General features: G+C 38.3%; 2 protein-coding genes across 2 annotated transcripts; both read right to left on the bottom strand.

Annotated features, from left to right (window-relative positions):
* Positions 1-553: 553 nt before the first annotated feature.
* On the bottom strand, positions 554-1,789 carry LOC125019034 (mas-related G-protein coupled receptor member X2-like). The gene is made up of 3 exons (XM_047603535.1): positions 1,583-1,789; positions 1,169-1,347; positions 554-1,052 (listed from the first exon to the last, which is right to left on the bottom strand). Exons 1-3 carry the CDS (start codon positions 1,787-1,789, stop codon positions 554-556), a joined length of 885 nt encoding a protein of 294 aa, XP_047459491.1.
* Positions 1,790-5,864: 4,075 nt separating this feature from the next.
* Positions 5,865-10,071, bottom strand: LOC125019032 (mas-related G-protein coupled receptor member A6-like). The gene is made up of 5 exons (XM_047603534.1): positions 10,024-10,071; positions 9,382-9,615; positions 8,968-9,146; positions 8,372-8,851; positions 5,865-5,937 (listed from the first exon to the last, which is right to left on the bottom strand). Exons 2-5 carry the CDS (start codon positions 9,598-9,600, stop codon positions 5,865-5,867), a joined length of 951 nt encoding a protein of 316 aa, XP_047459490.1. The 5' UTR covers positions 9,601-9,615; positions 10,024-10,071.
* Between the last annotated feature and the right edge of the window lie 1,458 nt (positions 10,072-11,529).

Below are 11,529 nucleotides of genomic sequence, written 5' to 3'. Positions count from 1 at the left end.
CAGAAAAGAGCAATTAGAATCATCAATAGAGTTGATTGTCAGGAAACCACAAACAAATTATTCATAACTTGTCAAATACTCGATTTCAATGAACTTGTAGATTTCAAAATATCACTGTTGATGTACAAGGTACATATCAATCTACTACCACTACGTATCCAGAAGTTGTTTCATGAAAGACAGAGTGTGTATGAACTGAGAGGAAGCTGTGTGTTCTTATAGAATTCTTTGGAAATGGATATTAAAGAGTCCAATACAGACCAAATTTCAAAAAAAGTATTGATTATCATTGGGTATGGATATGACTGAGTGTACATCTAAACTAAACTAAACTAAACTAAACTAAGATAAAATAAAATAAAATAAAATAAAATAAAATAAAATAAAATAAAATAAAATAAAATAAAATAGAAACTTCTGCCTGGATCTCTGTGTTCTGCAGTCAGAAATGACAGCAGCACCACCTGCTGGCCACTGCCTCCTCCTACAACAAATAAACTAAAACTTCTACTTCCTGCCTACATGAAGCTGACTGTGAACATGCTGTCGTTATTCATGCTGTTAATTCTGTTGATTCCTGAATCTGCATCCTGCAACAACACAGTGAGGCCAAAATCTTGTCTGTGGCTCCTTTCATCATGAAAAAGTACAAAATCAAGTCTGCAAGAGGACTCAGCTGAATGAGAATGTCAGATAAAATCCGGAAGTGAACGCTTATTATTTTACTTGCCAGAAACCAAATGGCAGTTGGCAGGAACAGCAGTATGTAAATGAGCAGCAATACGACCAAAACTGCCACAATTCTTCGTTTTTCATCAGAGGAAACACTGATGGATGCAGACAGGGCTTTAAGAGTCCCACCCAGGAAGAAGATGAACAGAGGGAGGGGGAGGAGGATGTAGATGGCAGCGACGTATTTTTTGACCTGATCATCAAAAATGTATGTCAGGAAATAAACAAGAGGAAGGATCCAGACTAGGACACAGACCACCACAGAGGTCTTGATGGTTCTTCTGAATCTGTACCACAGCGGCCAGACGATGAGCAAATACCTGTAATGAAAGACAGACACACATAGACAATCTTTGAGGAGCATCAGAATTATAGACTAATAAAATGGTTAGACACAGACGTAGATACACACAAACTGGATCAGACATATAGTTACCTTTCTAGGGAGATACACACCATGAAGCCAACGCTGGTAAACAGACCATAATAATAAATAAAATCAACAACCCACAGCAACCCAATGTACGCCACACCACTAGTCATGCAGAGGAGCTGAACCAGATCAGAAATGAGGAGGTTGATGATGTAGAGTGGAGCACCGTGATCCTTTCTGACCTGCAGGAAAACATTGGTAAAAGGAATTAAAGCAGCTGTTAACATGTTCTGAACTTCACCTCCTCCAAATATGACATGTGGCTCTGAGCAGAAACTGCAGTCAGAGACATTTATCCATCTAAGAACCAGATGAACCAAAAATTTTACACCTGAGCCGAGTCAAAGACAATCATTTACTGACAGACTGTACACAACACATCATTATAAATACACACATCTGCTATAACGGACTCACCAGAAAACACAGTGAGCAGATGGCCAGTAGGGTCAAAGGAAGGCTGATGCAGACGATGATCCATGTAATAATATATGAGACAAATGCCTCTTTACCACTAGAACATCCATTCATTGTGCAGTATTCGAAATTGTCATTGTCGTTGAAGGTGTTGATGTTTTCATCATGACTTTCGTTCAATGTGGTGCTGATGTTGAAATATCCCATTGTTCAGTTTGAATCCTGGTGTTTGAGAGATTAGAGAGATTATCTGTCTGATGTCATTCAGTCCATTCATAGATTCTGACGTGAAACAAGAGGAAGGAAGAAACAACTGCAGAATCAAAGTGTTCAGTACGTATGTGAACAACATTTTTTTATCAAAATTGTGTTTGGCTACTTAAACATCAACAAAAAGACCCACACAAATCAACTAGTTTAAATAACATAAAAGTATTACTAATGGGTCACGGTGATGAGGAAGGGGTTCCAAATGAATGTATTTAATAAAATCAAACAAACAACAGTAGAAGAAGAAGAGAAAGCGCTGCAGCGGTGGCAGGTTTACAAAAATGGCAAAAACACAGGACTAAAACCCAGAGACTAAACACAAGAAACAAGTAGTGATGGTTCTCTGACTCTCTCTGAGTCATGAGTCATAGCTCATGAAGTATTCGTACTGAAGTTGTATATTGAAGCCAGTGATGTCGGTAACACGTTACTTAGCAACACGTGACTCTAATCTGACCACTTTTCATCCACTAATGAGTAATCTAACGCGTTACTATTTCCAAACCAGTAATCAGATTACAGTTACTTATCTAAGTAACTCTGCGTTACTATTCTTCCCATTTTATGTTTTGTCCTTCTTCTTGGTCACGTTTTCAGCACGAGGACAACTCAAGTTTATTACCTCGCAGTGACACAAACGGAAACAACAATGGAGGAGAGAGATGAGCATTTTCAAGAAGAAAGAAACTGAGGTTGTCCTGTTCTGTTGCCCTGACCTGGTTGTGGTCCTTGCCAGCTCCCTTACCCCACTAGCACCATACATTGGGTCCCAGGCAAAGGACCAATCAAGCAAAAGTTTTCCATGCCTTTATCACATTGCACTTAGATTATTGCAACTCTCTGTACGTTGCATTGGCCAATCAGAGCTCAACCATCTACAGTTTGTCCAGAACACAGCGGCTCATCTTCTAACCAGGACAAAGACACGAGAGCACATAAGACCAGTGCTTTCCTCTCTTCACTGACTCCTGGTTAGGTAGGTTTTAAGATTCTTTCATTGGCTTTTAAATCTCCCTAGAATGCCTGTCTGACCTTGTGAATGTGCACCGTCCCCCCAGGGCCTTTAGGTCAGCTGACCAGATGGTCCTGCATGTTCCTCGTTCCTCGTTCAATTCTTAAAACAAGAGGGGATCGACCTTTTGCAGTGGCCGCCCCCACACTGTGGAACGCTTTGCCTGCTTCTGTCTGGTCTGTGACCAGCCTTCACACTGTTAAAACAGGCCTTTAGACCCATCGTTTTACCCTAGCCTTTGGCTGAGTGAGTCACCCATTCTCATCTTTTACTTCACTTTTATTTCACTGTTTTTACTGTTTTGCTTTCATTGCTGTTGATTATTTTATCCTGTTAAGCACTTTGGTTGGCCTTGGCTTTTTACATGTGCTATATTAATAAAAGTGACATTGACACTGACATTAGATTCTCCTTTTATTTGCTCACTTTGCATTTTGTAAATTGAAAATTTACAAAAGTGACAATTGAAAGCGTTGTTAGTTTAGTACTTTTTTTCACATACATAACATGTTACAGTTTTTAAAGTTTTCATACTCATGAGTGAAATATCTTCCTGTTCAGTTTCACCGAAGTATTCTTCACACCTAAAGTTCAAAGCTGCTTTAATTTTAACAGTTTATACATTTACTTTCATATATTTAACTTTTTTAACTATTTCTTTATAATCTTTACATTTTTTATTTTATATCTAACTTTAAAAGGTGTGAGATCTCACCTGAATGAGTTCCTCTCACTGGTGTTGGTTCTGTCCTCTGCATCTAAACAGTCTACAGCAGAACGTGACATGTAGGAAGGTTCATATATTCAAATCTGCTCATATAAGAAAATGAGATATGAGGTCAAACATAATTAAAATGACCACAGGAATCATCACGTAAGATATCAACAAATATTATTTCAACACAGCATCCCCCAAGAATCATTTAAAACCAACTCTCTATCAATATCCAGGTTGTGTTTTTGTTTCATCTTCTTTATTTTTATGTTGTGCTTTTTGTAAATTACAGAGACACAGTGTGATCAGTGTTCATACATCACATCTTTTCCCAGGGAACGCTGTAAAAACATAAACAGCAGCTCATTTACCTACAGTGTGTAAAGGTGTTTGGCCCTTCCTGGATTCATATTACAATTCAGCCACTCCTCAAGATATTAGACCACTTTCTAAGCTTTCTTTTGTTATCCAAGGTGTTAGAAGAAAATAGTTTTTAATCAGATTCTGTCCTTCTTAAATCAGAACAATATATTTGAATATTCCAGTCAGGGTCCTGTGAACACCACAGCGCAGAGACAGCTCTGTTAAGGGTAACAAATGACCTCCTCTGTGCTGCGGATGCCGGCAAATGTTCCATCATAATTCTTTTCCAACTCAGCACAGCCTTTGCCCTAAAATTCTCCTCCATCGCCTGTCACACTGGGCTGGCATCTCCGGTCCTGCCTTGGATTGGTTCTGCTTCCACATCTCAAACAGAAAATTCACTGTTTCCATTGGTAGCTCCTCTTCCACACCTGAAAATATTACCTCTGACAACCTCTGACCCGGAAACAGTTATTCATGCATTCATATCATCCAGGCTGGACTACTGCAATTCCCTCTACTCAAGTATTACCCAGAACAGCATCTCCAGTATCCAACTAGTCCAAAACGCTGCCGCCCGGTTATTAACAAGGTCAAAGAAAAGAGGCCACATCACTCCCATTCTTGCATTACTACATTGGCTCACTGTTCATTTTCGGCTCACTTCTAAATTCTTCTGCTTGTTTATAAAATTCCTCCATGGTCTCGCCCATTCATATATATCTGAACTTCTCACCCCTTACACCACCACCAGAACCCTCAGGACCGGGCCTTTTCTGTTGCAGCCCCTCGGCTCTGGAACTGCTTGCTAGAGACTGTTGGGAGTTTTGACTCTGTTGAGGCTTTTAAGAAGCAGCTTAAGACCCATGTTTATTCCTTGGCTTTCAGTGGCATTTGATCTGTTTGTATTTCCTCATCTGGTCGCACTGGGTGTTAATCGCTTTTCATTTGTTGACACAGTGATGTTGATCTGTAATTTACATGTTTATATGACATGGTAAATGTGAAGCACTTTGGTGCAAATGCTCTTTGTTTTTTTTTTTGCATATTTATTACAAATGTAAATACAAGACAAAGATATCACAAGTAAACACAAGATGCAGTTGTTAAATGAATGTTTGGGTGACAAATTATTACTATTTCACAAAAGCACGGGCTGTCTGAAAACAATTTTTCCACCACTGTATATATGTACATACATGAACACACACACATTGAACACATCCCAGTGAGCGTGGAGCTTTTAGGTGTTTGCTCAAGGACCCTCAGTCATGGACATGGAGGAGATTGAACCAATAACCTCAGCAACAAAACTGCTTCTCTAACCACTAGGTCACAGCCAACTTAACAGTAACATGTTACAGTTTTTAACTTATTATTAATTCAACTATAATTTTCCATGCTGGAATATTATCTTTATAGTCTCTTTTTAGTATAGTATATGGACATAAGTAACATATCTGAATACTTCTTCCACACATTCTTCACACCTACATTTCAAATCTGCTTTGTCACATTTTCAACATTTATTTTCATACGTTTAACTTTTCATTTGTTATTTCTAAACAAATGAAAAGTTCACCTTATCTTAGTTAAAGTTAAAAAAAGATGTCTCTTTCTCTTAACTCAACTTTATTTTTATAGCACTGCTATACATGGATAAAATAAGAGCATAGGACATTAAACAATTACAAGCAATAAAACAATAAAAAAAATCTATAAAAAAAATCATTAAAACAATAAACACAATCAAAACAATAATAAAAACAATAGAGAATAATAAAACTAAAAGCACCAAACAAGAGGAGACTCTCATGCTGGATTGAAAACTAAGGAATAAAAATGGGTCTTAAGACGCGTTTTAAAAATGGACAGATTCTCTGTCAGATTCTCTGATGTGCTGTGGTAGATTGTTCCACAGTTTAGGAGCAGGGACAGGGACTCTGTCCCCTCTGATCTTCTGCTTGGACCTCGGCACCTCCAGGAGCAGCTGATCTGCTGACCCGAGATACCGAGCAGAAATGTAGGGGTGAAGAATCTCAGAGAGTTAAGGTGGAGCGAGACTATTCAAAAATTTAAAAGCAAATAAAAGAATCTTAAAATGGACCCTGGACAGAATGGGAGTTATGTGGACCAACTGGTGGCGTGCGAGGGAGGACTGGGTGACCCCAACATAAAGTGCATTACAGTAATTCAGCCAAGATGTAATGAAGGCATGGATTCATGTCTCAAAGTGACGAAGTGCAAGAAAAGGTTTAACCTTTGCCAGCCGCCTTAGGTGAAAAATAGCTGGATTCAACTACTGCACCAATCTGATGATGATCCAATTTAAAATCACTGTCCAAATTTAAAACCCAACTTTGAGACTATCAGCTTCACATAAAATGCCAAGGGGCCCAAGTCAATGGTAGGGGTTGACAAGAGTTATGGGACCAAACACCATCACCTTTGTTTTCTTTTCGTTAACATTTAAAGAGTTACAGTCCTCAAGACATGACAGGAGTGGCTGGACTGAAAAGGCATCCTCCCTCTTAAATGGTATATATACCTGAGTGTCATCAACATAGCAATGGAGCCCCATATAACAGAGGGGCAGAGCAGGACTCGGAATCACCCAGGCTCACATGCATGGTTCTGTCTGCCAGACCTGAACCAAGTGATGGCAGTACCGCAAATGCCCACTAGGTGTTGTAGTCGACCACTTAAAAGAGTGTTACGGTCCACGGTGTCAAAGGCTGCGATTACGTCAGGACAAGGACAACAAAATCACCAGAGACATTTGTCAGGAGGATGTCATTAAAAACTCTCGGTAGAGCCGACTCTGTGCTGTGCAGTGTTTTAAAACCAGATTGAAATCCCTCCAGGACATCGTGCTCATCAAGAAAGGATTTTAACTTAGCATGGACCACTGGTGTTGGTTCTGTCCTCTGCATCTAAACAGTCTACAGCAGAATGTGACATGTAGGAAAGTTCACATATTCAAATCTGCTCATATGAGGAAATGAGATATCAGATATGTGGTGAATCAATATGTCAGTCCATGATCAGCTGTCACATGTCTCATTATCACACTACGACTGTGTTTCAGTGATCTAGCTGAACAATGTCATTATCAATATCACATTACCATTATTATTATTATTATTATTATTATTATTATTATTATTATTATTATTATTATAACCTTTATTTAACCAGGTTTGTCCCATTGAGATCCAAGATCTCTTTTGCAAGAGAGACCTGGCCAAGAATGACAGCACAAAAAGTTTCAACACATAATTATCTTGAATCAATCAATTTAAACAGGTGTATTAACTGTCCATGGAACCATGGATTAATTAACTGTCTTGTAAACAAGTTTGCAACATATGTTCAGATTCATGACAACAAGTCTGACTTGCTACAGACTGCAAGGATCACTACTTTTTCCAAGATTATTTATACACTCCATACATGATATCTGTAATGTGTCTAATTTGTTAAATTTTGTCTTATTTGGAGATGATACTTATTTGTTTTGTTCTGGTAAAAACCTTGAACTGCTTCTGGAGTTAGATATTTTGTACCGTGCCAATTATCATTAAATGTGAATAAAACTGAATATATGATCTTTGGAAATTGTACTTAATCATAAGGTTCAAATCATGATAGATAAAATTGAAATAGGAAGACTTGATGAGAATAGATTCTTATGAGTTATTATTATCGACCATAAATTGTTTTGGAAACCACATACTGTTTATATTACAAAGAAAATATCAAATGTCTCAATCTTATATCAAGCAAAAGAAATTCTTCATACTTAGAACTACTTACTGATCACTAATCCAATTTATCTGCTTCAGAAAGGTGCAATTACAATTATCAATAGGAGTTCATTGTCAGGAAACCACAAACAAATTATTCATAACTTGTCAAATTCTCAAATTCAATGAACTTGTAGATTTCAAAATATCACTGTTGATGTACAAGGTACATGTTAATCTACTGCCACTACGTATCCAGAAGTTGTTTCATAAAAGACAGAGTGTGTATGAGCTGAGAGGAAGTTGTGTGTTCTCAAAGAATTCTTTGGAAATGGATGTTAAAGAGTTCAACACAAACCAAACAATGAAAAACTATTGAGGAATAGATATCCCATTAGATATAGATATGAGTGAGTGAATATGTTAAGTTTTTCTATTTCATTTTTTGTACCTAAATTCATATTCTGAATATGACTAAACTAAACTAAACTAAACTAAACTAAACTAGAGACTTCTGCCTGGATCTCTGTGTTCTGCAGTCAGAAATGACAGCAGCACCACCTGCTGGCCACTGCCTCCTACTACACCAACTAAACTAAAACTTCTACTTCCTGCCTACATGAAGCTGACTGTGTACATGCTGTCGTTATTCATGCTGTTCATCTGATGATTCCTGAAGCTGCATCCTGCAACAACACAGTGAGGCCAAAATCTTGTCTGTGGCTCCTTTTATCATGAAAAAGTACAAAATCAAGTCTACAAGAGGACTCAGCTGAATGAGAATGTTGGACGCAGTCCAAAGTTCAAAGTTGGTTCTGTCTGTGATTGTTACCAGAAACACAAGAATCACAGTGGGCATGAACAGCAGTGTGTAAATAAGCAGCACTACGACCAAAACTGATACAATTCTTTGTTTTTCATCAGAGGAGACACTGATGCATCCAGACAGCGCTTTAAGACTCCCACCCAGGAAGAAGATGAACAGAGGGAGGGGGAGGAGGAGGAAGACACCTACGATGGTTTGTGTGGTCAGAAAACCCAAACTGTAATAGAATGGGAGGAAAAAAACAGGAGGAAGGATCCAGGCTAGGACACAGACCACCACAGAGGTCTTGATGGTTCTTCTGAATCTGTACCACAGCGGCCAGACGATGACCAGATACCTGTAATGAAAGACAGACACACATAGACAGTCTTTGAGGAGCATCAGAATTATAGACTAATAAAATGGTTAGACACAGACGTAGATACACACAAACTGGATGAGACAGATAGTTACCTTTCTAGGGAGATACACACCATGAAGCCAACGCTGGACAACAGACCATAATGATAGAAGAAAACTCCAGCAGCCAAGAACTCCCCGGAAGCCACCCCAGCAATCATGCAGATGAGCTGAACCAGATCAGAAATGAGGAGGTTGATGACGTAGAGTGGAGCACCGTGATCCTTTCTGACCTGCCGGAAAACATTGGTAAAAGGAACTAAAGCAGTTGTTAACATGTTCTGAACTTCACCTCCTCCAAATATGACATGTGGCTCTGAGCAGAAACTGCAGTCAGAGACATTTATCCATCTAAGAACCAGATGAACGAAGACTTTTAAATCTGAGCCGAGTCAAAGACAATCATTTACTGACAGACTGTACACAACACATCATTATAAATACACACATCTGTCATAATGGACTCACCAGAGAAGACAGTGAGTAGATGGCCAGTAGGGTCAAAGGAAGGCTGATGCAGACGATGATCCATGTAATAACATATGAGATGAATGCTGCTTTGTGTTTATCGCAGCTATTAATGGTGCAGTATTGGAAATTGTTGTGTTCATTGTTGTTGAAGCTGTTGCTGTTGTTGTTTTCTTCATAACTTTCGTTCCATGTGTTGCTGATGTTGAAATGTGCCATTGTTCAGTTTGAATCCTGGTGTCTGAGAGATTAGAGAGATTATCTGTCTGATGTCATTCAGTGATGTCATGAAGCTTTGAGGTGTACGTTGAACACAGTATACCTTTAGTTCAGTATAAATGTTGGAGAGAAACAAGGAGGAAGAAACAAACAACTGCAGGATAAAGGTGTCCAGTCCGCATGTGAACTTTCAATGATGAATGATGGAATACATGAACTTTTCTGTTGTTATTCATGAAATTATGTTCAGCATCTTAATGAACATCAACAAAACAATCCATAAAAGTTAACTAGGTAAAATAACATCAAATTTGGATAAATAAGCCCTAATAATGCCTAATACTTTAACGTCTATGGTTCCCCTTTCCTTTACACCTTAACTCCCACCTATGTATATATATATTAAAAGTTGTAAGATCTTACCTGAATGAGTTCCTCACTCTAGTGTTGGCTCTGTCCTCTGCATCTAAACAGTCTACAGCAGAATGGGACATGTAGGAAGGTTCACATATTTAAATGTGCACATATGAGGAAGTGAGATATGATCAAAGGAATCATTATTACACATATGAACCAATATTATTTCCACAAAAAACCTCCAAGAATCATTTAAAATATACTTACTATCAACATCCAGTTTGTGGTTTTGTTTCATCTTCTTTATCTTTTGTGAATTTATAAATTACAGAACCACAGTGTGATCAGTGTTCATACATCACATCTTTTTTTCCTGAGAACTTTGTTAACACATACAAAGCAGCTCATTTACCTAAAGTTACCTAAAAGGTGTTTGGCCCTTTCTGGTTTGTTGTTTTTTAATTTTTTTTTTTTTTTTTTTTTTGCATGTTTTATCACAAATGTAAATACAAGACAAAGACAACACAAGATGCAGTTTTTAAAATGAATGTTTGGGAGACAAATTACTACTATTTCACAAGGGTGTCCAAAAACCTTTTTCCACCACTGTATATACAGCTGGTAAAATAAGTAAAATATGTATTGAACACATCACAATTTCTAAAGGTGCTACTGACATGAAATGTTCACCAGGTGTTGGTAACAACCCAAGTATTCCATACATAGAAAGAAACCAGAACAAACAAGTTCAGAAATTGAGTTATGTGTAATAATGTAAAACAACAGAGGGAAAAAGTATTGAACACATGCAGAAAGGGAGGTGGAAAAAGGAAAGAACTCTCTCAAGACCTTCGCAACCTTATTGTTGCAAAACATTTTGTTGGCATTGGTTGCAGAAGAATTTCTAAACTTCTGAATAATTTGGAAGTGGAAAAAACATCAGTCGACTGTAAACCAGCCACGACCATGTGCTCCTCACAAGATTTGCGACAGAGAAATAAGAAGAATTATCAGAAGAGTTGTCCAAGAGTCAAGCACTAGTGGAGCTTCAGAAAGACCTGGAAATAGCAGGTACAACAGTTTCAAAGAAAACAATAAGGCTTGTATGCACGCTCACCATGTAAGACTCCATTTCTGAAGAAAAAGCACGTTGAAGCTCGTTTAAAGTTTGCTCCACAACATTTGGACAAAATACTGGGAGAACTTAGTCTGGTCAGATGAGGGCAAAATGGAACTCTTTGGATGCCATAACACACCAAAAACACCATACGGACAGTGAAATTTGGAGGTGGGAACATCATGGTGTGGGGCTGTTTTTCTGCATATGCTACTGGCAAACTTCATATAACTGAAGGGAGGATGAATGGAAAAATGTTCCGAGACATTCTGGAGAAAAATCTGCTGCCATCTACCAGAATGATGAAGATGAAACTAGGGTGGACATTTCGTTAAGACAATGATCCCAAACACAGAGCCAAGGAAACTTTCAACTGGCTTCAGAGAGAGAAAATAAAGCTGCTAGAACGGTCCAGCCAATCACCTGACTGGAATCCAACTGGACATCTATGGACA

The sequence above is a fragment of the Mugil cephalus genome, chromosome 13, assembly GCF_022458985.1.
Source record: "Mugil cephalus isolate CIBA_MC_2020 chromosome 13, CIBA_Mcephalus_1.1, whole genome shotgun sequence".
NCBI classification, from domain to species: domain Eukaryota; kingdom Metazoa; phylum Chordata; class Actinopteri; order Mugiliformes; family Mugilidae; genus Mugil; species Mugil cephalus.
Note: the sequence above shows the minus strand (reverse complement) of the source record. Positions and strands in the feature narration are given on the sequence as shown.

Excerpts from the sequence above, each read along its gene's own strand:
- LOC125019034 (XM_047603535.1), bottom strand. The coding sequence starts at position 1,789 with ATGGGATATTTCAACATCAGCACCACATTGAACGAAAGTCATGATGAA. Across the intron at positions 1,348-1,582 it reads TCTGCTCACTGTGTTTTCTG|GTCAGAAAGGATCACGGTGC; the intron begins GTGAGTCCGTTA and ends GTTTTCCTGCAG. Across the intron at positions 1,053-1,168 it reads GTGTGTATCTCCCTAGAAAG|GTATTTGCTCATCGTCTGGC; the intron begins GTAACTATATGT and ends CTTTCATTACAG.
- LOC125019032 (XM_047603534.1), bottom strand. The coding sequence starts at position 9,600 with ATGGCACATTTCAACATCAGCAACACATGGAACGAAAGTTATGAAGAA. Across the intron at positions 8,852-8,967 it reads GTGTGTATCTCCCTAGAAAG|GTATCTGGTCATCGTCTGGC; the intron begins GTAACTATCTGT and ends CTTTCATTACAG. Across the intron at positions 5,938-8,371 it reads TCACTGTGTTGTTGCAGGAT|ATCAGCTGCTCCTGGAGGTG; the intron begins GCAGCTTCAGGA and ends TCGGGTCAGCAG.